Source organism: Sinocyclocheilus rhinocerous, unplaced genomic scaffold (assembly GCF_001515625.1).
Source record: "Sinocyclocheilus rhinocerous isolate Xijiao unplaced genomic scaffold, SAMN03320098_v1.1 scaffold200, whole genome shotgun sequence".
Classification (NCBI taxonomy): Eukaryota; Metazoa; Chordata; class Actinopteri; order Cypriniformes; family Cyprinidae; genus Sinocyclocheilus; species Sinocyclocheilus rhinocerous.
In genome coordinates this window covers 521066-546931 of record NW_015641014.1, presented here as the reverse complement: position 1 = coordinate 546931, position 25866 = coordinate 521066, and the positions used below count along the sequence as shown (strand labels likewise).

The 25866-nt window shown below is 36.0% G+C and overlaps 3 protein-coding genes, 1 long non-coding RNA gene and 1 pseudogene across 5 annotated transcripts in view; 3 read left to right on the top strand and 2 right to left on the bottom strand.

The window, feature by feature from the left end:
• The window catches only part of LOC107753542 (voltage-dependent calcium channel subunit alpha-2/delta-4-like), a 45522-nt gene extending 43739 nt beyond the window's left edge, over positions 1 to 1783 (top strand). For both annotated transcript variants that reach the window (XM_016569704.1, XM_016569703.1), the window contains 4 exons: positions 921 to 1038; positions 1129 to 1244; positions 1333 to 1415; positions 1519 to 1783. In XM_016569704.1, coding sequence (XP_016425190.1) covers positions 921 to 1038; positions 1129 to 1244; positions 1333 to 1415; positions 1519 to 1611 — 410 coding nt within the window. In that variant the 3' untranslated portion in view covers positions 1612 to 1783. The remainder of the gene's footprint in view (positions 1 to 920; positions 1039 to 1128; positions 1245 to 1332; positions 1416 to 1518) is intronic.
• A 677-nt stretch (positions 1784 to 2460) lies between these two features.
• Positions 2461 to 6186, bottom strand: LOC107753684 (sorting and assembly machinery component 50 homolog A-like; annotated as a pseudogene).
• A 794-nt stretch (positions 6187 to 6980) lies between these two features.
• efcab6 (EF-hand calcium binding domain 6) lies at positions 6981 to 16745 on the top strand. Its single transcript, XM_016569883.1, has 30 exons — positions 6981 to 7113; positions 7201 to 7421; positions 7839 to 7918; positions 8610 to 8673; positions 8760 to 8896; positions 8988 to 9106; positions 9230 to 9351; positions 9429 to 9577; positions 9654 to 9728; positions 9863 to 9983; positions 10070 to 10243; positions 10730 to 10807; positions 10977 to 11137; positions 11208 to 11312; positions 11401 to 11575; positions 11696 to 11810; positions 11896 to 12014; positions 12220 to 12449; positions 12533 to 12620; positions 12937 to 13055; positions 13230 to 13388; positions 13485 to 13640; positions 13731 to 13947; positions 14167 to 14364; positions 14472 to 14699; positions 14776 to 14976; positions 15078 to 15264; positions 16059 to 16243; positions 16333 to 16482; positions 16568 to 16745. The coding sequence occupies exons 1-30, from the start codon at positions 6981 to 6983 to the stop codon at positions 16688 to 16690; spliced, it is 4389 nt and encodes a 1462-aa protein (XP_016425369.1). The 3' UTR covers positions 16691 to 16745.
• Positions 16746 to 17531: 786 nt separating this feature from the next.
• LOC107753541 (uncharacterized) lies at positions 17532 to 18643 on the top strand. Its single transcript, XR_001641478.1, has 3 exons — positions 17532 to 17594; positions 18373 to 18466; positions 18544 to 18643. It is a non-coding gene; the product is annotated as an uncharacterized LOC107753541 (long non-coding RNA).
• An 893-nt stretch (positions 18644 to 19536) lies between these two features.
• Positions 19537 to 25405, bottom strand: LOC107753540 (G/T mismatch-specific thymine DNA glycosylase-like). Its single transcript, XM_016569701.1, has 11 exons — positions 25322 to 25405; positions 24676 to 24736; positions 23325 to 23494; positions 22962 to 23218; positions 22443 to 22512; positions 21552 to 21687; positions 21380 to 21462; positions 21212 to 21306; positions 20944 to 21115; positions 20717 to 20857; positions 19537 to 20602 (listed from the first exon to the last, which is right to left on the bottom strand). Exons 2-11 carry the CDS (start codon positions 24732 to 24734, stop codon positions 20466 to 20468), a joined length of 1320 nt encoding a protein of 439 aa, XP_016425187.1. The 5' UTR covers positions 24735 to 24736; positions 25322 to 25405; the 3' UTR covers positions 19537 to 20465.
• Positions 25406 to 25866: the final 461 nt, after the last annotated feature.

The window sequence follows — 25866 nt, the reverse complement described above, 5'->3', positions numbered from 1 at the left end:
CAACGAAATGTGTGCAACACAATGAAAAAAATTCGCAACACAATAAAAAGAAGCCGCAAAACAACAAAATTAGCACAACACAACAGAAACAAGGTGCAACACAATGGAAAAAAGTCGCAACACAATAGAAACAAGCCGCAAAACAAAGAAATTTGTGCTGCAACACAACGGGAGCCGCAACACAATAGAAACAAGCCGCAAAACAACAAAATTAGCACAACACAACGGAAACAAGGCGCAACACAACGGAAACAAATGGAACACAATAGAAGCAAGCCGCAAAACAACAAAATTAGCACAACTCAACAGAAACAAGCCACAACACAACGAAATTAGCACAACACAACGAAATGAGTCCTATGCATTGTGTTGTGGCGATTTTGTTGTGTTGTGCACTACTGGACCACCATATTAATCAGAGATTCTTAAACAGTCGTGCTAAAACATTGTATTGCTAACAAAGTAATGACTGCTTTACTGACCTAGACCTGACCAGTGGTTTTTAAATGAACGTTTTAATGTGAAAGGCCTCTAAATTTGATCATAATATTAAGGCAGACAAATATATTATGCACACTATATATTCATAAAGGCAACATTTTAAAAAGCAGAAAGAATATTTATAAAATTATTAAAATAGATATTTCTAAAAGTATAAAAACATTTTATATATATACGTTATTTTATACATTTAGATACATTTTACTTTTTATTTCATAAATATTTATATATATATATATATAACAGTCTTTAGAAAGCTGAAAAATATAATATTAGCACATTTGTTCCCAATTTAATTTTACTTTATATATATATATTATTTCCAATATTATGTTTAAAACACCAGCTTAAAAACCTCTGGACTACAGACAGCTGAATCTGTTTTCTATCTGTTCTAATGAAAATCTTGTCCTCTCCAGCACACAGACAGAAGAAGGTGGAACTAATGCAGCCTTGTAACACAGAGTATCCCGGCTTCATGTACGACACTTCCATCAGAGAGACCAACAGCATCATCAAATGTGGCCGTTGTCAGAAGTACGTCCATCAGTCAGACTGTCTTCAGATGAGTGGATTTGTGCCAGTAACAATTTGTCAATGTCTCTCTCTTTCTCTGTCATATTTCAGGATGTTTGTCCTACAGCAGGTTCCTAACAGTAACCTGGTCATGCTGGTGGTCCAGGCCGACTGCGACTGCTCCCGACAGTACGCTCCCATTACACTCGCGCCCAGAGAGGTCAAATATATCCTTCCATGATGATGAGTTTCTTGTATTTGAAATGTGGTTTGGTTAAACCTTGTGAAACTGAGGTATTCTTAACTCCTTTGAACATAACGCCACAGTTAAGTGCAACAGGATGAAATCTCAGAAGATTCGCAGACGACCAGAGTCTTGTCACGCATACCATCCTCATGTAAGCCACCACAATCATACAGTGCATGAACAAGTGTGCATATATATGACATACGGTAATATTAAATTAAATGACTTTTTTTGTTGTATTTTTGTTCTTACAGGAAAATGCCAAGGATTGTGGTGGAGCATGTGGGATAGCAGTATCTCTCACTCTCTACTTCATATGTTTGGCCACTTCATTGGCTCTCCACTGAATAACAAAATATCCTTCTGCCATGACTGCTGTCTCATAGTGGACCCTAGGACCACAAAACAGGACACTTGTGATGGTCAACTATGGATCTCTAGCATCAGGAATTCAACAACAAAAAAAAGGTTTACGCTACGTAGTATTTGTTATTATTATTTAAAGGGATAGTTCACCCAATAAAAGTGGAATGACATAAGGGTGAGTAAATGATGACAGAATTCGTTTTTTTGATGAACTGTCCCTTTAATTTGCATCATACACTGTAGTTCTGCCCCCTATTGGACTCAATATGACACTGCACAGATGATATTTTTCTCAGTGTGAGCTACAGCCAGAGATATAATCTTAGATTGTCTCGTGTGACTTGATGTTATACATCAGATCTGCTATTCTCTTAATTTTTTATAATATGTTTAGGATTACGATGAATGTTTCTAAGCAAATATAGAGCAGTGGCAACTAAACTGCTCTTTATTTTCATGATGGTTACTACTTAATGTTTTTCATTGAGCCACATTTTCAGAAACTCTGTAATGAAAAGCATTTCATATGTTGTGTGAGAAGGATAGTTTAATAATTTTTTAAAACGTATATATGTGTGTATTTTAGTATCTGTAAGCTTATTGATCCGAGACCAATAGTCTTTAAATATGGATTGACAGTGGTTGAGAAATGTTTTGTGTGAGAACAGAAAATAGTGAACGATGATGGAATTACTCAGTGTTTGTATGATTAAAAGTGCAGAAAGTGTGAACAATTTTTTATTTGAACGTTTTGTTGAAATTTGTGTTTATATACAAAAATGTCCGCTTACACAATTAAATAGCTTTACCTTGTGTGTTTGTGGGTTATTTTTACTAATGAAAGAGGGAATTCACTAACCTGTCAGCGATACAGGAGGGTTTGTCTCCAAGAGGCAGCAACATACCTCCCCACAGAGAGGTAGAGAGCACCTACAAAGAGAGGAAAATAAGACTGTTAAAGAACATCTTCGTTGAAATAAAATAATCAAAATAAAATGTAACTTATTTTCAGTACAAAAGTTTTTATTTGAATTTTTTTTTTAATTATTTAAATTTAATTATTTTAATTTTGTGTTAATAATTATATATCGACTCTTGTTATCCAGAATTAGTTGCCAAGGAAACATTTTAAAATTAAGATTTTTTTTTTTAAGATTAAAATTACTAAAACTAAAGAGAGCCTTCTGAAAGTGCTTAAAACACTTTAACAAACTATGTTGTTAGTAACTAAAACTGACTAATAAAAAACATTTATGTTAATTGTAAAAATGTTATCTGAAATAAAATAAAATATTCAAAATCTATATGTTTTCAGTTAGTTGCCATTTCTAATTTGAGCTTAGTTCAAGTTGGAGTACCACAACTACTAAAATTTGAATAAGTACATTAATGATACTAAAATAACACCGCAATAAAGAAACATAAGCAATAGTTTCCTCCACAGCATCTCACCGAGTCCCAGAACAGAGTCTTGTTGAGCTGAATTTCAAAGTCTTCCCTCAGGAAACTGACATCTCCTCCAGTGTAACCTGCCAGTTCCTAACAGACCATAAAAATGAAGTAAATAATGACAGTATTGGATAAACTATTTCTTACAAGGACAACAATTGATTCAAACAAACCTGGTTGATCTTCAATAAGGCACCTTTTCTTGGAAGAATGGTAGAATTGCGTGTGTCGATGACCATTGCGTGCTGTGAGGAAAATATCATATATTTAAAATCAGATATCAATGATTGTAATAACAAGTTTCAGAGAAGAAACATACGGAAAGTGAGGACTTCAGGGACTGGCCACTCTCCTCCCTGACAGCGAAGGAGGCTGTACGGGCCAAACAGTCCAGCTCTCTCCACACGCCCTCCCACTTCAAAGTGTGATTTGTCCTCCAGATGGGGAACTGGTGATTATAGACCAAACAATCGCTAAATACATTAGATAATATCTTACACATATAGTAAAACTTTTGACGTTATGGGCCAGATTTACTAAACAGGGCAAATTAGCGCCAGAGCGCAATTCCAAAACAGCAACGATGGGCTGGAAATCTCTGCGGGGGATTTACTAACAATCCGCAAATTAAAGAACATAGACGCAACATCTCATTTACATATCGACCAACGCAATATACCAAGCGCAGCGCAAATTAGCGTACTGGCAAATAAGCTGAGCCGATGCTCATCAGGTGCGGGTGATCTACTTACGACACAGGCGCAAAATAGTTTAAGACATACTTTTTTGGGCGTTCAATAATGGCGCAAATACCAGTAATTTGACGAGCGCAAACATTAGTAAATCGCGTTGCGTGATTCATTTTAATACTCTCCACCCATACATTTTGCGTTTGAAAGGGAAACTCCTACAAATGCATATTCAATAAGGTCAGGCGCAAAAATAACGGCCCACGCCTTTTTAGCGCTAAATCTTCACTGCGCGTCTTTAGTAAATCCTGACAGTACTGTTTTAACGCAAAAAGATGGTTTGCGCTGGTGCAAGCCGTTAGTAAATCTGGCCCTATATCTACTAAAACTTTATTTATGACATAATATTTGGTTTGGTAAAGAGAAAATACATGTAAAAATAAATAAAATGAGATCAAATAAAATAAAAAATATATATTATACAAATTTAAATAAATAATTTAAATTTTATTAAAAATAATTATAATAAAATAAATCCTTTACGCTGAACTCTGTGGAGACCCCTCGGTCCGTTTCTCTGAGTGAGCTCCATGGGAACTGGCCCGTGACTTTATACAAGTTAATGGAGAAGCTGAAAGAGTGAGAGAGTGTCAACAGCAAACCTGGGAAAACCTGTTCACAAAATTCACAAACAACCACTGAAACGTGATTAGTATAAATCTAGTAATCACAGCTATACTGTACATATAAAAAATTCAGTCATTATTTCAAAAGGTTGATGAATTTTTGGGTAAAGTTTGGGTAGGACATACAGAAGATATTGTCCTTTTTTTATTGTGAATATGCTTTAGTTGTCATTGCCATGAACAATGATTGCTAGTTGCTTATTCTAGAAATGAACTGGACAAAAATATATATTTTGTTTTGTTGTCCCAGATGAGATACATTTTAAATGTTTACAGTATTTAGTAAAGTAAATTGTGTTTTTTTTTTAAAGGGGTCATATGATGTTACTAAAAATGCACGGCCAAAAACATTGGGCAATTTCAGACCCAGCACCTGAAACGAGAACCAGAACAACACTTCTGTAAATAATTTTGGTTTCTCAATGTACTAGACACACAGCCCACAGTGACGATGCAGGACTCAGTAGCTCACCATGCTTCCCTCGTTGTTCCCAACCATGGTGTTGTAACTTCCCGTCATTCTTCTCAGCTCCTTCACCTCAAATGTCACATCTAGTCCATTCGGCGGCGCATTAGCACCTAATGTTTTGAGAGGAATTCAGACTTTGATGCATCACTTTGATTATTGGTTATTTACCACTGGTTGTTTGCTTATTTGTCATACCTTCAGCAGTGTCAATGACAACTTCCACATGTCTGAATATCCCCATACGCAAAAGTCTCTGTCTGGCCTCATGGGACTTCTTCATTACCTGTAACATAATTATAAAGAAGTTTAATAGTTTAAATCTAGTAAAAAAATATGTAATACAATTTTAATAGTGTAATTTATCCACAAGCAGCATCTATATAAAGTGATACTCACATCAATCAAGCTTTTGGCACGGAAAACATCTGCAATCTCATATGTTAAAATGTCTTCCTTTGTTCTCCCAAGGCCATCGATGTGCACATGCTGTACTACAACCTAAACAATTGAAATACATATGAAAACACCAATATGCCTGGTACATAACCACATTTATGTACAAGCAGTGGATAGAAAAATCACATAAAATCCATCTCACGTCTTTATTTTCCAGAACTTCCTGTTTCTCTTCATGCTCTGGTTCTCCCAGGTCCATGTCATCTGCTTGAACCCCCAGCTCAGGTCCTTGCATAGGAAGGGGGTCCAGACTCTGGTTCAACAGATATGTAGAAGTGAGTGAGTTTTTAGATCTATTATGTTATTATATTAACCTGATATCTCTTATAAATTATTGTAGCAACACGGACAATGTGTAAAACTACAACAGATACTATAAAAGTGTGCACAGGTAAGTATTGTATGACAGCACTAACGTTAGTTTGTTAATATCCAATGCTATACGAGTCTGTTTAAAGTGAGAGTGAGCGTTTATATGTGCAAAGATGATTTATTATCTTATTGACAGATAGTTAATCCGGATTAATGTGGAGTAACGTTACTAAACGTCATCCTGAACTCGGCCTGTCATTCAAAGACTCTGTTCAGAGGTCATTCCTTTAGCTTCTACAACAGCTCTGGAAAAATGCGCTTACCCTGGCATGCACGGTCCCCATGTTTAAAAAACTTTTTACATTCAAATGTCCCCAATATTATAATAAACACAGTTCCGTTTACTACAGAACAATCCGCGGTCCGTCTCTGGCACACTACAACAATCTCCCGGTGGCCGCCATGACACTTGGTAACCACGCCCATTGGGAATGATGATTGGCGGAGGAGGACAGAACAACTACGTCATGCTCATCACTATTTTCCTTAAAAGAATATGGAGACAAATTGCAGTTTAAGTTCCATTCCATACGAATCTACACTCTTTATCCTTCGGTCCTATCGTTTTTTTTAACTATTTTCCTTAAAAGAATATGGAGACAAATTGCAGTTTAAGTTACATTCCATACGAATCTACACTCTTTATCCTTCGGTCCTATCGTTTTTTTTTAATATTTTGTGAGTTTTTTCGCTTTTTCAGTAGAACATTGTGGACAACCTGATTACTGGTTGGTTAAGCGTTCCAGGAGGCGGAGCCAACTCCTGATTTGATTGACAGCCAGTTGCCAGACCATATCCATGGGAACAGCAAAGCGTCCTCGACTGGTTGAAGAGGTGTTGTGTTCAAGTTTTTTAATTTGAACAACGACAGTGTAAATACGAATTTAACACAAGAATGCGTCCGAGGTCCGCTGTGGAGAGTTGGGTTAGTATGAAGACACTTTACTAATATAATTTCTGAATGAAAAATTGCCAGGTTGAACTGCCAATTAAATAGGATCTCTTAGAACGCTACTTGTCCTTTAAATCTTAATAAAAACATTCTAAAGGTTTCAAATAAGTTAAAACTTTGTATATTGGAGACTAACATTACAATATATTAAATAAATATAATAGATTATATAATAATTTAAAAAATGACAAAGGAAACAACCAATATTGTATTTCAAAAAAGCTGTTTCAAAAAAAAAGTTTTTAATGGTTACATTCAGGTGTCACCTTCCGCACAGATGCCTCAAATCTCAAGCCATATAGATCTGAGGCCTATGACACAAGGGCTCGCCATCATCCCCAGAGCTAAGAGTGCGTCTCGGATCTCCTCAGGAGAATTCTCAAGGAGGAACACAATCAAGTCTGACTCTGGTATGGTCTATGCTGTTTATTTTCTTGGTAATGGTGGAAAAGCATGTTGTTGAGGAGATATCTTATTTTATTACTTCTTCTTTACAGCCTCCTCTGTGCAGTCGGTGGCTGATGAGAATCTTTCTTTGATGTACATTGAGAAACTACTCTTGGAGAGAGTCAAGGACAAAAAAGAGGACTTGAAGGCTGCTTTTGAAGCCTTTGACCAGGAAGGCAACAAAGCTGTCACCAAAGGAGAGTTCAGGCGTGTAATCGAGGGGTTTCTTGTTCCACTCACTGAATCTCAGTTTGAGGGTCTGTTGGCAAAGGTGTGTTCATTTAGAATAACAAAAGTCACCCACTTCCTTCAGTGCACTTACTGTAATGTTATATTGTGGTACTTCACTCTTAAAAATAAAGGTGCTTCACGATGCCATAGAAGACCCTTTTTTGTCTAAATGGTTCTATGAAGAACCTTTAACATCTGAAGAACCTTTCTGTTTCACAAAAGGTTCTTTGTGGCGAAGAAAAGGTTCTTCAGATTATAAAAAGGTAAGAAAGAGATGGTTCTTTAAAAAACCTTTGACTGAATGGTTCTTTGTGGAACCAAAAATGGTTCTTCTATGGCATCGCTGTGAAGAACCTTTTAAGCACCTTTATTTTTAAGAGTGTTAAGCTGTGATTTTTTTCATATTATATGTTTAATATTTTCACTCATTTCCACTTCATTAAAATATCTTTATTAGATTGACTTAAGAGAAAATGGAACAATTTCTTACATGGAGTTTCTCAGAAGATACTGCAAAATTTCATCTGCAGTAGGCAGGTAATGTATGTTTTTGTGGATGTTTTCTCAATTATTATATTTCCTTCACATATACACTCCATTTTTTAAAGTTTGGGGTTACTAAGATGCTCACCCACGCTATTTGATCAAACATACTGTAAAACTAACAATAATGTGAAATATTACAACTGTTTTCTGTTTCATTATATTTTAAATCAAATTTTTTCCTGTGATGCAAAGCTGAATTTTTAGCAGCCAATACTCCAGTGTTACATGATCCTTGAGAGATCATTCTAATATTCTGATTTAGTGCTTAAAAACATTTAAAATAATTATCAAGGTTAAAACAGGCACCATGGGACATTTAAAAACTTAAAAACTGTCACTTCTCAGCCATTTAATGTGTCCTTGCTGAATTAAAGTAATCATTTCTTTAAATATATATATATATATATCTAACGGACCTCAAATGTTACATGATCCTTGAGAGATCATTCTAATATTCTGATTTAGTGCTTAAAAACATTTGAAATAATTATCAAGGTTAAAACAGGCACCATGGGACATTTAAAAACTTAAAAACTGTCACTTCTCAGCCATTTAATGTGTCCTTGCTGAATTAAAGTAATCATGTCTTTAAATGTATATATATATATATATCTAACGGACCTCAAAGTTTCGAACAGTGTATAATATTTCTTCATATATACAACATATAATTTCTTAACAGAAACAGGAGTGGAAGTTACAGAAACTTGTCACTTGGAGAGCTACAGTGTCGTCTGAAAGATAAGGTGTAGAGTATAGCATGGTATGAATATTATATAAATACTTACCTGTTGATGTTAGTGTGTAATATCCATGATTCTCATCATTTCAGATTGGAGGCCATTTGAAAAACATCACCAGGGCTTTTCGGCTGTTTGACTACAACAGTGATGGGCAGATACAGCAACATGAGCTGCGTAAAGTCCTAGAGGGATACTGCTTTCCCATGAGTCAGCTGGAATTCCACAGGTCCCGGTTTTTCAATTTAATGGAACTCTCCTGAAGTATTATTGTTTTTCCCTGAATGCTATGTCTTTTGTGTTTATGTCTTCTCTTTTAGACTATGGTCACATTACAGCGTGAATAATTCTGACACAATATCTTACAAGGAGTTTCTGGAGAAGCTTGGTGTTGACTGTGAAAACTATAGAAAAATTGCACCAGATTCTATACAACTGGGTAAAGTTATATGAAATAAATTATGCAATATGATAAGATAGTAATAAAATAATTATTAATTTTGGCATCAAAATACATTAATAATTAAATCAGTTATATAGTCTGATTTACACCTGCTTTCAGCACTGAATTGGGACACTGTCAGTGGTGCTACAATAAGACCTAAAAGTAAGACAAGCTTAAGGGCTTTCTCAAGCAAATCCAGGGACAACATGGATGAAGTCCAGACCAGGTTTTTGAGCAAAGTGAGTATGACAGAGATAATTTTTTATCTAAAATATGTAAGAATTTCATTTAAAAAATGTTCTATTTTGACTTACAGATAAAGAAGAATTACAGCCTTGTTGAAAAAGCTCTGCAGGCATTTGACATCACAGACAGCGGGTTTGTCTCTCAAGAGGATCTCAGATCTGTCCTCAGTAATTTCCTCTTCCCCATGGATGATCATACCTTAAGGGAGTTATTGAACAGGTATGAGATATTAACATATAATTTATGTACCTCCCTGAAAGCAATTCTGAAATTCATCTAGTGTTTATTGTCACAGATTTGGAGTGAGCAGCACAGAGCCTGTGCAATGGAGAATATTTCTCGGATTGTTCAAAGACGACATAGCTGTACAGTAAGTTGGCCATAAAGTTTTTGTTAGTCTCCTATAAATCAATATTGTTTTGACACACTGTTTTAATATATTGAAGGATTCTGTGCATGCAAAAGTATCTTTAATTATTCAGATATTTTTAATGCCTCAATCAGGAAAGATTCTGTTCCAGCAACTCCAGACACATGCAGTATTGAAGCAATTCTACTAAACTTACGTCAACATGTTTTTGATAATCAGCCTCTTCTGACAGAAACCTTTCTGGACTTTGATAAAGTAAGTTCTGAGACTAGATAATAAAAAGTTGTAAATGATGAAATTCAAATCACAGCTATTCATAAAAATGATGACTGTTTCTGCAGAACAGAACAGGGTTTATCAGTAGAGATGAACTATGCAGGGCTCTGTGGAGCCTGAACTTCCATCTCAGCGATGAGCAGTTCACCGCTCTTGCTGTATTCTTGGATGTGGAACATACAGATGCCATAAATTACCAACAATTCCTGGACTTCCTCCATCACCAAAGACCAGTCATGGTATTATTACATTTGCAGTACTGTAATATCCATGGTCACATTTTACCTTAAAAGAGATAAAAAATAATAAAAAAGAAATATTACATGAAGACTGAAGTAAATAAACTTTAATATTAGGACCTTTAAGATTTTTTTGCATTGTGGCATTATTTTCAGGACAATCAAACTCATTTGACCCATTTCTCATTACTGCAATATGCAAACTGTGATTACTGAAAAAAGGTACATTTTTGAACTCTCATAGATTTCAAAAAAAAGAAAAGAAAAAGAAATCACAAAAAAACATATTACAATATAAATGATATATTACAATAATAAAAATCTTTACAAAACAATTAGAAAGACAATACCGTAATTAGGAGAGTCCAAAACTGAACTTTTGTGTACTTATACAAATTATGACTTGACAGGATTTGCATATATATGGGTTATTTGCACATTTAAAATGATTCAACCTATAAAAACTGTTTTGTGAATTTATTCCAGGAGACACCAAAGCTCAATAAAAAGGTTTCAGAACAGTTAAACCCATTGCCATCCACAGCAACGACAACAAAGAATGCTGTAAGTAACCTTCAGAGTTTTTTAATTTTTACAATTTTACAGTATTGTTTTCTATTTTTTGTATATTAAACTGCAAAATTCAATCTTAGAAAATATATCTAAGATTTATAAAAAATAAGTCACTTATCAATCCTAGTTCTATCACACACATGATTTTGTCTCTCTACAGGTGGAACAGATTCTTAAGGAGAAGCTCTCTGAGAACTATGACATGCTGATCGAATCTATCATTAACACAACCCAAAACCAGAGTGACACCATCCCCCCAGAAGACCTTAGGAGATTGATCCGACAACACGGACTACCGCTGTCTGAGCGCCACTTCAGCAAGTGAGTCTTACTTCTCTGCCCTCAGCCTTACCTCTGGATACTGACTAATTCCCCCTGTTTGCTCTCAAAGGCTTTGTAAACCATTTTTGGAGGGTGGAAATGTGAACTACAAGCTATTTTTGAAGAGCTTGGGTGTTTCAGAGAAGATTGAGGGCCGCCTCAGTATCATTGAGAGGTTTGTATGGTCAATAATAAGCATGAGAAGTGATACGTAGCACTCAGATAAATTTTTATTTTTTTAAAAATATTTTTGTAAAATATAGAGAGGAAAAGGCACATGAAGCCTCCATATTGAACTTAAAAGCACAAGCAGTAAAGGATGTTGTCTTGAGGAAACTCAAGGACAGGCTTCAGAGACGCGGGATGTCCCTTCAGGACTATCTGATGTCCAAAAGGAAAAGCATGACAGTAGCTCTTACTCTGAGAGATTTCTGTAAGGTACGTTATGAGATCAGGTCAGAAAGTCATAACTATAATTCTGATAATGTGAAGGCAACATTCAATCAGTGTCTTAAGCATTCAGTTCTTTACATTGATTCATGTCACTCTTGCTTTTAGATTCTGGATGACTGTGGTATTTTCCTGGAAGGACCCCAGTTTCAGATGCTTATTGAGTCTCTTGGTTTTAATTTGGGTTCGATTTCTGTTACTGACTTTGTGGCCAAATATGAAGGTTTGATTTTTCACAACGCACAATCTGTTTTCTTAACACAAACATATGGCACAAAACATAATTGATCAATTTCTCTTCAACACAGAAGTAACAATACCAGAAAAGGGCGAAGATAGCCAGTCAAAAAATGTACAAACGTCCACTCTTTTGACTGCAGAGGACTGTCTAGCTCAACTTAAAAAGAGGATCAAGGAATATCATGGGGTATCAAAGCAAAATATATTTTTAATTATTTACTAATTTACTACTAAAAAAGTGTCTATATACATTGTAGGCCACTCTATATTTAGTCCTTCTCATGGTATCAACAAATATAGCATTTTTTAAAGGCTCTAAATGCATAAAAACAACACTTGTGGCAGAATAAGTCCCACTGCTTCAAACATGTTTACCTCGCTCTTGTTTGCAGGATGCTCTGACCGCATTCCGTCTCATGGACAAGAACCGAGATGGTGTGGTGAATCGGAATGACTTCAGGGCTCTGTTTGACAGCCTGATGTTTGTAACCAAAGAGAAGGAGTATCAGAGATTGCTTGACCTGTTGGGCCTTACGCCTGGCTGCACACTCAACTACGCTGAGTTCTACAACAAAGTTCACTCTAGCAGCAAGACGAAATCACATCACCACGATAACACCTCGTAAAAACCACTCCTCTGGAATTAATATTTATATTTATCTTAGCTGTTTTTGTAACAGAAATCTTTTTTTTTTTTTTTTTCAGAGGAGATGGATACCTTGACACTGCATGTGACCAAGTTCATGGCTTTTTGACATCCATTGCACGGAAAAGACCTTCAGAGCTCTCAGAGGTGATCTATATCCAGTCCTGGTCACTTTTTTGATGCTATATGGCAGTTGTCTTGAACGTACACTGACACCTAGTGGCCTGGATGTAGCATAATGCAAAAATATAGCTTTCAGTTACCAGTATTGGAATAGAAATGCATTATATTAGCAGGCAGCCATGTTTATAGCAAGATGTGTTTGTTTTATTAAGATAAACTGAAAAGTATTTGACCGGTCATGTGATCTCAAAATGGTGGCTTCCATGAGGAGACCCGCTACATGTACAAAAGTTTTAATGAGGAATTAAACATACTTTTTACATAACAATTGTGTTGGCAGGCCTTTTGTCAGTTGGGTGAAGATGTTAAAAGCATCATGACCAAAAATGATCTAAAGCAGCTTCTTTTTAAATACTACATGCCCATCACACCAAACGAGTTTGAAAAACTCTGGGACAGGTAAGCAACACTGATATTTCAAGGAGTGTATGTGTTCCTCAGTGCATTTGATAGTTGAACCAGAATCAATATTAGCATGATGTTAACCAAAATATATATCTGGCAAGCATTCAGAAATTTCAAATGTCTGATATCTGCTGTAAATAAAAGTAAAAACTCTTCTTTTTTTCACAGATATGATGAAGAGGGGAAGGGCTTTGTCACTCAGACAGAGTTTTTAAGAAAGCTTAAAATCACATCAGATGAAGACAGCCAATCAGACGCTTTACAAGAACAGCTCACCGAGAGGGCAATTTCCGCACCTGACCTGGAAGTTATGCTTCAAAATCTTAGGTGAAAATTATCTCTGTATCAATTGACAAATGTAATAGTGGATGAAAATATTCTCCTCATGCATATAGTGTTACATGGACCTATCTGTGTTTGAAGGAAGTGGATTGGGAATGACTTTGAGAGAGTGAGTGGAAGCCTCGTGATTCTGGATAAAAACAAAGATGGTCACGTGACCGTGACAGACCTGCTCTCTCTCCTGCACAGACATGGATTTCGACTAAGAGAACAACAGCTCACACATCTACTGAACCTGTAACTCTCTATATCAGACATATTTACTCAAAATATGGTGAGTGTTATGAGCTACTGCATTGTATTTCCTCTTTTCTTTTTGTTTTTCAGCCTTGGCTTTGACGGCAGTCTGAAGGAACTGCTATACCTTGATTTTCTAAAGCATCTCGCTGGACCTCCAGTTTCCAGCGGGTCTACAGTCGAACCTCCTCAAGGTCCGACTGTGGGTTCTCCAGAACCAGTGGAGGATATAGAGGAGCTGAGCCCAGAAAAAACAATACAAAGAGTCAAGGAGCTGGTTACTGCTTCCTCAGATACTCTCTACAAGGTACTGACTGTTTATATAGTACAGTATATTAATATTGCTATAGAGATGTTTTAACCTGAAATGTGCTGCAATAACAGAGCTGTGTAAAGTATTTTGTAAACACTACTGTACCAAAAGTGAGGGGTTGTTGTTTTTTTAAAGAAATTAATACTTTTATTTAGCAAGGAAAACATTCAAAATCATACCAACCCCAAACTGCTGCTGTACTTTGTTTTCTAGGCCTTCTCTGCATTTGATAAGACTGGAGATGGTATGATACCACAAACAAAGTTTCGACAAGTGCTGGACCATTTCTGTATGCGTCTCTCAGAAGTGCAGTTCAGGAAGTTGCTGTCTGAGCTGAGAATAAACGAAGGGGAGGAGATTATGGTTGACTGGAAGGAATTCCTCCAAGTCTTCAACCTCCACAAACAAGAGGTCAAAAGTTTGTACTTTTTGCACAATATGAGGTTGTCAAAATTTAGAATGGTCTAAGTTGCATATGGTGTATAATAAAACACTATTTATTTCTTTAACTCCAACAGATGGCAGATGAATGGCTGAAGAAAATCCATAAGATGCGCTTTCCTAATCAGCCCCGACCTTTAGTCATCAGCGACATTTTGAGGCGGATACAGGAGGTTGTGTCGGCCCGCATGTACACTATAACAAAGGAAATGGTAGACCTCGACTACGCCAATATAAATATGATCTCCAAAACTGACTTTAAGACCATTTGTGATCGTCACTTCATGAGGCTCACCGACGAACAGGTAATTTCCAGTACCACATGAGCATCTTTAATACAGCAGTTCCTTCAATAGCTTGAAAAACAACCAACTCTTTCAGTTTCAAGACCTGTGGAAAATGCTACCAGTTAATGGCTTTGGAAATCTGGAATATCGAGAATTCCTGAAAAAGTTCAGTGGAGAACAGCAAGGCCTGGAAAAAGTTGCTAAATCATTACCAGGTTCAACAAGAGCAACGTTGGAGAGACCAACATCCCTCAGACGCCCCAAAACAGCACCCTGTGCCTTTAGGCGCTCTGCGGTAGATTTACTTCATATGCTAATATTGGTATACTTCTTCTCTTTGCATTGGATTTTACAAGTTCCCTAATGTCTTTTGTATCCCACCACCCTTGTCCACAGTCTCCAGTGTCAGAGCAGCTTCAGAGACCCTCCACTGCGAGCAGAAGGTCCACACCACTGCTGAACTGTGAGGATGTGGAGATGAAGGTACGTTCCAAGATCCAGGACTGTTGGAGGCACATCCAGAGGAGATGCAGGCAGGCCGACCCTGAGAGGACCGGAGAGATAGATGTGGATGTATTCCTAGGTACATTGTTGAGGCCAGATATCTCTCCATTTAACAGTCACAGCACCTTTCAACCATATAAAAAAGTCAAAACTAGGGAATTTTCCAAGCTTAGAAAAGTAATTGAAAAAAAAAAAAAAATTTAATGGGCATTTCTATAGTGAATATGATTTTTCTAGCTATGCTTAGATCTAAAATATTCTAGCTCTGACTTTCAAATTGGCTATTTTCAATGAATCAGTAAAACCAGTACGGAAATAGGTCACAATGGGTCTGAATTCTAATTATTTTTATATAGTTATAAATTTCTTAATGAAATAAACAAGCACACACATGCACACCATACGAGGTGCAGGTCAGAAGACACCAAAATTGCGTAGAGGACATAGAACCGCACACTTACTTGCAAATAAGCTTCTTTATTTCACCAAAATTTCGGCGAAAAGCCTTTGTCAAGGTATGATTTCTTGCATGGTAAGGAGAGGTATAAGTAGACAATTATTAACAGGTGTAAAAATATAATTATAAATAACATAATATAAGTATGCATAAAATGTGTAAAATATGATGTATAATTTGTATAATATAAAAATCAAAAGGAAAATTATGAGAAAAATCATGGAATTTCATTGGCCAAAAAGTGGAAAGCTAATCATAATGTATTGCAAATGACAATGGAAACATCTCGTATTCCTGTTTTTTGTGTGTGTGTGTGTGTGTGTATGCAGTAATTGTAGTTCCTTACATTACATATTACATTTTATGACTGTCACATTGTTGTTTGAAAATTGTGAATTTAAATTGATGTTGTGCAGAAATACTCCAGGGTCTCCATATTGAGCTGAGTCCACTTGAGTTTGAGCAGCTGGCTGTCAAATACGACATCAAAAACAGTGGACGTCTCTCTTACCCGGACTTCCTGCGGCACTTTGTGCTGATGTTCAATCCTCAGGTCAACTCTGCATCCCACAGACTCAAACTGCAGCTCCCCAGGACACCAGTGAGTTCACTGCTGTCATTCTAAATAGGCCAGTATAGTCGATGAATTGTCAATATACTCACGGAGCATTTTCTGACTTCCTCCTTCAGATGAGTCCCGGCCCACTTAGTAGCCAGTGTGTTGAAGCCATGCTGAGAATCTCCAGGCCTATCCAGCTCTTCTGGAGGCAGATGAGGCACAAATTCATCGCCTTTGACAAAGAGCGCACTGGAAAGATCTCTCTTCAGGACTTCAGAAAGGTACAAAGCACTGTTTTATACTTAACACGTTCAGTTCATGTCTTGTATTTAATCATGCAACATTTTGACATGATTTTTTTTTCAGGTTCTGAGACAATACAGCGTGAATCTGTCAGAGGAGGAATTCTTTCATTTCGCTTCTTTTTTTGACAAGAACCTCACAGGAAGGATTTCATACAATGATTTTCTGCGCATTTTCCTTAAATGACTGCAGATTCATCTGTTTATTAGTTTGGAGTGTCCTATTGCACTGCTTAAGCAACACTGATGTCACAGTTTTTTAAATAAAAAAATAAACTGATTATTTTAATCCTTTATTTATGTTGTTTTTATTTATACAGCAAGAGAATATGTTTATATTAGGAATTTTATGTAATTTAAATAACAATTTGAAATTATATATTATACCTTTCATATTTTATATGTAATTCAATTAAAAATAAATTCTAAAAAGGAGTATGGTCCAGGTATGTTTCAACACTTATTTCTAGTTTTAAAACTTCACACAATTTGTAAAAGACAACAAATAAGGTGTGTTGAAGGCATTTGTCACGAATCCAAAAGACAAATCTTTCACATTCACAATTAAATGATAGTGAATAGTAGTTTTAAAATCTAAACTTATTTCAGAAGACTCATTCAAGCTAGAAAACCCCCTATTTAATTCATTTGGATGACTATTATATTGATTAATATTGGTGATCCTATAGGAAATTCCATTTTGAAGCCAAATCCTGTGAAAATTTGCTGGACATGTCTCGAGAGACTCGGAAAGGCACTCTGGGTGCTGTGCATCCCTCCTTCGACCTGCTGAAGATAGTATGAAACTTCCTAAACCGTGACCTGCCTGATGATGCCCACCTACTCGCCAGTGGACGGCTATTTGTGTCACTCACACGAGTGTCAGATGGGACAAATGTGTTGGTGTCTGAGTTTGACAGTAAAGAAGATCTCATTCAGGTGAACTCAACTACCTTTTGCTTCCTGCATGATGAATAGATAAGTGTTAATGAGGATTTATGATTTACACTTTGCTCTCTCTGCAGACTCTGATTTGTAGCTGCTTTTATCCACTGTACTGTGGCGTGATACCTCCAAGATATCATGGAATAGTATGTAGCCAAACACAGCCGTTTGACTGTATATTTTGGTGATACATTCGCAATAATAGTCAGTTTTTCAATTCAATGTGCTCTTACTGATATTTTATTAGTTTTGATGTTTTGCTGGCTTTATTATCTTGATATTACTGACACCTAGTGGTGTGGATGCAAATATTTTCAGTTGAGCCTAATATTTTCCACGAGCGAAACATTCGCATTTCGAAGTTTATAGATCGGCATTTTTTTTTAAAAAGTTTACGCTCATATTTGCGACATAAAATGTCAGAAAAGCTGCCGAGATAAAACTTGAAAAATGTTCTGCTGGTCATGTGACCTCAACACGAGGCGACCCGCTCCATGTAAATTAAAACAGCTTTTTCTACGTCGATGTACATTTTTTTGTTACATATTTTGAAGATTATATTATTTTCTAATTAGGAAAATAATTACTGAGTGTGTCTTTTATTTAGTTAGTTGAAATGCAAATTAAACTAAAGTTTCAACAATTTTTAAAGTTTTCCCCCCATATTATAAGTTTTCAGCGGTATGTAGATGGAGCATTGCGTGATAACATGCCTTTCTCTAGTCTGAGGAACACAATCACCATCTTGCCTTTTTCTGGAGAGTGTGACATCAGTCCTAATGGCAACCCTTTTTACTTTCATGACATATAATAACGTCAGCATTCACATCAACTTCATTAACGCACACCGTGTGGTCATTGCATTTTTTCCTCCAGAATCCAGAGGTAAATTTTTGAATGCTTGATTTTCAAAAACATACTTAGGCCCACATAACCTTGTTGTGGTGTTTCGTAAGGTCTTGGCTGAGATGTGTCAAAATGGATATAAGGATGCTTTCCTTTTTTTTAAAAGAAAATGGTGAGTAGCCTTACACTCTTCTTGAAGATGATATTTGGCGTGATTGTGTGGTGTTAGGATCTAATATTGTTTTCCAGAACTCCTGAAGCTCACATCTCCGCTGTCAGAGCTGACCCTAATAGATGAATGGGAGAATATTCCAACATCTAAGAAATATATTAGTGAAAACAAGCTAAGAGTGACTGGGAAGTCTAAAAATATCCTTCCAGAGTCCATCAAAAAAGGTAAGACAAATAACTTGCATCCAACACAATGAACCAGTAAATCTAAAAGATTATATGAGAAAAAAATATCTTTTTCACCTCCATCTCCAGTATTTTGTAAGGTTAGCATGAGGGAGGATGAAGAAATAAGATGTTCTCTCTCTCAGTGAAGCTGGTTTACTGTCTAATGTGGTGCATTTTGCCAGTGGAGATGGCATACATAATGCTTTTAAGGTATATATGTTAAAAATGAGTAAAATTGAAATATCAAAGTCTAATTTCATGCGAAGACCCTGGCTGCTTTTTAGGCTTGTTGAGTGCGCTCCAGAGATGTGGTCATATCTGCTGTGGGTGTGGCAGATGACAATGAGAATGATAATCCAATCTATCTAAATAATCCAAATATTAAGTGTGATGTCCCTAAATAAGAATTTCTGCCTTCAGTTACTTACTCATTCAGAAATATCCAACTCTTCACCAACTCCCTTCAACTTCAAACCCAACTCACTTACCAGCACCGCCTCTTCTTACATACACGGTGTAATTATTTTGAATAAAAAGGTTTCAATAACCTTTTGAATCTTGATTTTTATGTAATCACACCACTTTAACTTACTTAAACTGCCTATAAATTAAAGATGTCAGATCATTTACAAAATGAATGTCAGATGAATTCTTGGGTTTAGTGTTTAGTGCTTGTGTTTATGTATAATCTCCTTAAAATATACAATATATAATTAAACATTTTCTACCAGTTTACAAGCTTTTCTCACTAAAATATAATATATAATACTAATATGGAAATAAATGTACAAGCAGAAATGAGCATAACTGTATTTTAATAAACAAAAAAGATAATCATGTTTACAGAAAGGGTAAAAAATAGCACCAAGTAAAAGCATGTGGATAAATCCATAAATTATGGCATGTTCAGGATTATTTCACTTATATAAACAGTCATACTGTATTGTGTTTTACAGTACTGAAGGCGGAGAGGTTGTGTACATTTAAAAAAAAAAAAAAAAGGGATGCTGATGCTTCCTCACAAGGAACACATTTAAAGACATTTCCAACCACCAGTAATTGTGTCCTTCCAACATGTAAAAAGACCTAATTTGTCACATTATTATAGTAACAAAACATTATTTAAATGTCATCCTCACAGATTTTGCAATATTATATGTAAAATGTGCACTTTAAAAAGATTTGGGTAGTTACACTTAAAATATTACTACAAAAGCAAACATAACACGTCCCATCTAAAATATCAAATGAAATAATAGTGAGTGCTCCTTATGAACAAATCAAGTATCAGTCCCTGATATCGCATAATGCAATAAACCAGTGCTCAGAACCTCGTACACTAAACTACCGAAAAATAACGTCAATGACTCTAAACCATTAAAGTAAAAGATGAGTATATTCTCCAGTTCCATAGAAATGCTAATTCCTAAAAGGTCTAATTGAAATTCATAGTAAAAACTGTTCTTTTCTTTAATAAAGAGGCATTTGAGATCCCAAAGGCCCCCAAATTGAAGTTCAGAGGTACAGTTTCTTTAAAAGCACAGCAGCCATTGGATTCTCCTTGTGCAAGTTGGGCCACCTCGCATGATACTGATTCCTCAAATCGGTCCAGAAATTATAACGTAACAGACTGTCACAGCAACGCACAGGAGAAAGAAACCAATGCCCCAAAGACTCCTGGATTCGACTGAGAGAAGATAAGAGGCACAGCATCTCTGGAAGAGCACAGGAACCGACAGGCTTCGTCTGGAGTCCCTGAGAACGGTCCTTCCTCATACACCCCAGCTTTGGGCTTGAGAGGAGCTGCCGATGTCTGGGATCTGATCGGCAAAAGACTGCGTCATCCACTGACCGTCTTGAACCTGGCCAACCGCGTTTGGATTCGTAGGCGCCCTCTCCGCTGCGTCAGCTGGAGGTATGAGCACAAAAATAGATTTTAAACATCTAAAGACCCCTCTGACTTTCATTGTATGGACAAAAAGATATCTTCTTTTGTGTTCCACAGAGGAAAGATGGTACCAACCTTTCTCCTCAGATGTGGAGAAGCTACAATATCCATTGCTTTGGCCTCCTTCAGGTGCCGGTTCTCCATACGCTCCTCCGAAAGCGGTCTCATAACCAGGATCATACTGCTCTTCCTTGATGGCCATCTTCTTAGCGTCCTCTGTAAGACAGAAGGAAGATAAAGTGGTCAAGTACAGTTCATAATTGTGTACATCAGGAGGGCTATCACAAACGGTCTGCTTGTACCTTTGGCCATGCCGAGATCAAACGAGTAGTTCACTTCTTCGATCTCCTTGGGCTTCTCAACACCCTTCAGCTGATCTCGGAGCTCTCTCAGCTTGATGTAAAAATGCACTTTGTCCTGAGCACGAGGAAACTGAGCACAGCGGGCGCTGGAGGAGGGCATCAGGTACAACGCCTACAGAAAACAGTAAGATACAGCATATGACTCATATCTGACCAAATTTTCCTTTTTTTCATGAAGTGAAGCAAAACGTTTTTTGTTTTTTTTTACCGTCTCAGAGTCAGGAATCCTGTGAGGCTGTAGGCCAAATTCAAGTGTTTTGGGCTTCTTCCCAAATATCTCCCTACAGAACATTTCATATATACCTAAAACAAGAGTAATTGTTAAATGCACACCTTCATATCAGTTTGCATTCTGTATTTGTGTTTGAATACTTACATTTTCCATTAAAAACTGCTATGAGTGGCTTGAATTTCTTTATCTTTTCCACTAAGATTTTACCACCTTCTCGAAGCTCCTTGCTGCAGAAGGTGACAAGCAAAACAGCTTGGATGAGAGGAACATCACTATTTCCAGTAAAGAATGAAAGTAGAGTGACAATCTAGCGCACCTAGAGAGATCTTTGCTTCCCGGTGTCGCTCTCTCTACCATATTTGTGAAGCCGATGCTGTATTTCTCAGGCAAACTCTGATCATCCATGTGATTTAGCAGCTTCTCTGTGAATCCAGACAGGAACAGACACTTCCCTAAAAGATTGACAAGAACGATTATTAGTTTAATAATTGAAAGATTAGAGATTTTAAACTATTTATTTTTAAAATTAATATATTATAGATTTTAAAAAATATATTATGCTGCATAATTATTTACGTTATTTTATATTCGAATATTTTTTAAATATATAATAAATGTTATTTTATATTAGAATATTTCTGTATTTACATTACTATATTAATAAACTCTTAACAGTATAAAATCTTTTTATATTTGTCTACAACCACTTTTAAAATGTTAATATAATAATTTAATTTTATATGAATTTATTAATAATAATAATAATAACAATACTAATAGCACTGTTATATTATTAACAATAAAGACATAATATAAAATACCTCTTTATATTGAAAGATAATAATGTCAACATAACTGTTTTGAACAATTCCTTTTAAAAATATGAATACAAGTTGTTTATAATATTTGTTCTTTAATTATTAGAATATTTTATTTATATTATTAATATATATTAACCTTTAGAATTTCTCTTTTTATGTTTGTAAACAACCTTATATATTAAAAACAACAATATATTAGGGCTGTCAAATTGATTATTGTAAACAAAAACTTATTTTGGATGCGAATAATCGATTTGACAGCCCTACAATATATTTATAATAGCAATTATATAAATAAAATAAACAATATAATAACAACAATAAAATCTCTTTTACATTAAAGCATAATATAACAATAGAGATGAGTAGAATTGTAGTCTACTTACAAAAATGGTTTCCTGGTCCAGGAAACCATCTTCCAATGTAGGCCGCCATCAACCCTGGATTAATTCCGATCTGTATCATAAATATAAGATTCATTTCAGTCATTTGGGTTCAATGCCATCTTTGGGTTAACATTCTTCATTGTTAAAAGACAACTTCAGAGAAAAGCCATAAAAACTTGCAATGACATAGTCCAGATTGGGGGTAAGAATGTCAGGCAGTGTTCTCTTCATGACTTCCTCCTCCGACATGCCCTTGAAGCGATCGACTTTCCTCTTGACTTTCTTGAAGGTTCCGTCAATCTTCTCCTGTCCTTCAGCTGGCGGGGCCTCCTTATCCTCCTTGGATTTTTTGGGTTTGGGTCCAGGTTTGGCTTTAGGTTCTTTGCTCGCTGCCCTTCCTCGCTTTCCTTTAGCAGGTGCTTAAACGGGGAAAAAAAACACTTTGGGTTCAATGCCATCTTTGGGTTAACATTCTTCATTGTTAAAAGACAACTTCAGAGAAAAGCCATAAAAACTTGCAATGACATAGTCCAGATTGGGGGTAAGAATGTCAGGCAGTGTTCTCTTCATGACTTCCTCCTCCGACATGCCCTTGAAGCGATCGACTTTCCTCTTGACTTTCTTGAAGGTTCCGTCAATCTTCTCCTGTCCTTCAGCTGGCGGGGCCTCCTTATCCTCCTTGGATTTTTTGGGTTTGGGTCCAGGTTTGGCTTTAGGTTCACCTTTGGCTTTAGGTTCTTTGCTCGCTGCCCTTCCTCGCTTTCCTTTAGCAGGTGCTTAAACGGGGAAAAAAACACTTTGACTAAAAGCTACATGAGAGAATGTATTCAGTCTGCTGAGCTCAGTTCTAATGCTTGAAAACACACAGTCCTGGATAACTACCTTTCTGTGCAGCCGCAGGCTCCAGTTGGGCGGCATCCTCTGGGTGTACAGGCATCTGCGGCATGCCTCCATCTTCTCTGCGTCCCTCCATCATAAAACCAGCATTGCCATTAGCCATGTGAGGATACTGAGCCTGAAGGGCCTGCAGATGCTGCTGAGCTGACTGAACCCTAGTTCAGAAATACAACAGGGACTGACTGAGTTGTCAGTCCAACTTAGACTTCTGTAGAAAAAAGTCCATCTTAAAAGCGCATTTTTAATAAGATGCAAAATAGAGATTGTTAATCAGTTTGACCAATATTCTGTACCGATGTAGTGAAGTCATGATTATCCCAACACTGTGCATTTAACAGAAAACAATGGTGTTTACAGGTAAAGTAACTTTGCATAATTACTCCTTCACTTGACAAGAAAAACATTTAACAATTTGATAATACAAAAAGATTAAAATACATTTGCAACTATTTAGATCGCATATTTACCTTTGCATAAATATAATGGGATGATATTAATATTATGAATGGTGTATTAATCATAGTTAATTATAAAACTATATTTTATAACTATAATATTTTTAAAATAAAAATGTAAAACTAAAATATAGTTTCATAATTAGAAATAATTTTAACATGAGTTAACAGACACCTAAGTCTTATTTAACAAGAAACACTTAAAAGTTAACAGTTAGACAACACAAACAAAAATGAAAATACATTCACAACCATGTAGATTGCAAAGCTTATATAATGCCATAATAATACTAATGACGTATTATTTAATTAATTATTAAACTACAATATATTTTATAATGACTATAAAGCTTGTAATATTTTTTAAAATAAATCTATCAAATGAAAATACTCATTAAAAATTCAGTTTAATAACTAGAAATTATGTTCTTTATGCACCAAGAGCTTGTAACACTCCAAAGAGAAAGGAAAACTTGAAATCGCATCATATGACCCCTTTAACTGACACTTCAACATAATAACTGCGTCTCCTTTACATCGGAGATGGTCTTATGTGAAGCAGGTGCAACTTCCATAAAGAGATACGGAGTTAAACTATAATCATTTGAGAAGTCAAGTCATTAATGCAACCCTGCAAAAAGAACATATTAATAATTGCAGGAACAATTAAAAAACAAACACAAGTGGCAAAACCATGGCAGTTTCTTCTTCATGTAAGCTGGCTAATAACTTATTGTTGCTTTTTTCGTGCATGGCGCTACAGACTAGTTAGTAGCATTCAAAAACAGACTTAAAATGCTGAATGTTATTATAACAGCATAAGAAAACCAGTGGGATCGTAATTAATCTTCGCGCCAAATGACGACATATGGGACACTCACCATTGTTGGAGGTATTCCGAGGGGGCATGAGGCAAAGATCCATAGAGCCTTTCATCCATCTCTAAAGGATTTACTTAAATAAATCAATATTTGTGTTCATTTCAACAGCAATTTCAAGTGGTATTCTCACAGGGGAATATTTATAACCAGCCCTTTTACTTATAGCTTATTTTATAGTTATATAATAAATAGGTTAAATTATACATAAATGCAATTCTAAATTTAGTGAACATCAAAACATATCCAGCCTTTAGTCTGGCTTAAGTGTATAAACCAGATCAGAAAAGGTTCTGTGTGCTGGATTTTAAACACACACTCCACGTAATCATCCAACACATCTCACTATTTAGACACATCCAGTAATTTAAACGGTGGTACTGAGAAAACTAATCTAAATTTAGTAATTACATATTAATTCAGCAGGACAAATGCAGGTAAACGGCTGTGATCCTTTATTTTACATAAACATAAAAACCATATGTGATACTGTTAGCATGTTCGGCTAATACTGGCCTAGAGTGCCAATTCATTGAGCACAATGAATGATGGTCGCTAGCTAACTGTGCAGAGCGCTTCTATCGGCATAAAATGCATTTACATTGTGTCATTAATCAAATTAAGCTTTATTTATTAAATGAATACATACCGTTGTGATATGATTAGAACGATAGTCCACTGAAATGTTGATTTTTCTCGTTTTAGGAACAAAACCGGTGAAAGCAACAAAGACGAGACCAACAGCGAGAAATCAATTTGACAGTGGAGCGTACCAAAAGCACCAGTACTAGGGGCGTGTTGGGCACAGTATGTCTGTCTCTTAAGTTAAATTTAAAAAGAAAACAAAGAAATCAGAAATTAAGCTTTATTGTTACGTATTTTAAATGTAAAAACTAAAACCGTACTTCACGTTATTAGTTTTCTCTTAAATTCATTATGGAGATGAAAAACTGCACCCCTCTAAAGTTAATAGCATGACCTCCGTCTCCTGTGACATTTTAAACGCTTCAGAGCGTGCTTCCTATTGGCTGCGCTTCAATAAATAAAAAACGTCTGTTTCCCGTTTAGCAAATGTCAAAATAAAGATCTTAAATACATAGTTCGGTTGTAACGATTTGCACCTTGCAAAACATATTTCTTCAGATTTCTCAACAACGATTATAGTCGCGGCTTTTATTTCAGACGTATTAGAAA

What these genes read in the sequence shown, in the direction of transcription:
- LOC107753540 (XM_016569701.1), bottom strand. Translation starts at nt 24,734, where the DNA reads ATGGATGAAAGGCTCTATGGATCTTTGCCTCATGCCCCCTCGGAATAC. An exon ending in CCAATCTGGACTATGTCATT is followed by an intron (nt 22,513 to 22,961) that starts GCAAGTTTTTAT and finishes TTTATGATACAG; the next exon opens with ATCGGAATTAATCCAGGGTT. An exon ending in TGGACCAGGAAACCATTTTT is followed by an intron (nt 21,688 to 22,442) that starts GTAAGTAGACTA and finishes TCAATCTTTTAG; the next exon opens with GGAAGTGTCTGTTCCTGTCT.
- efcab6 (XM_016569883.1), top strand. Translation starts at nt 6,981, where the DNA reads ATGCCTCAAATCTCAAGCCATATAGATCTGAGGCCTATGACACAAGGG. An exon ending in ATCACCAAAGACCAGTCATG is followed by an intron (nt 10,244 to 10,729) that starts GTATTATTACAT and finishes AATTTATTCCAG; the next exon opens with GAGACACCAAAGCTCAATAA. An exon ending in CTTTGTGGCCAAATATGAAG is followed by an intron (nt 11,811 to 11,895) that starts GTTTGATTTTTC and finishes TCTTCAACACAG; the next exon opens with AAGTAACAATACCAGAAAAG.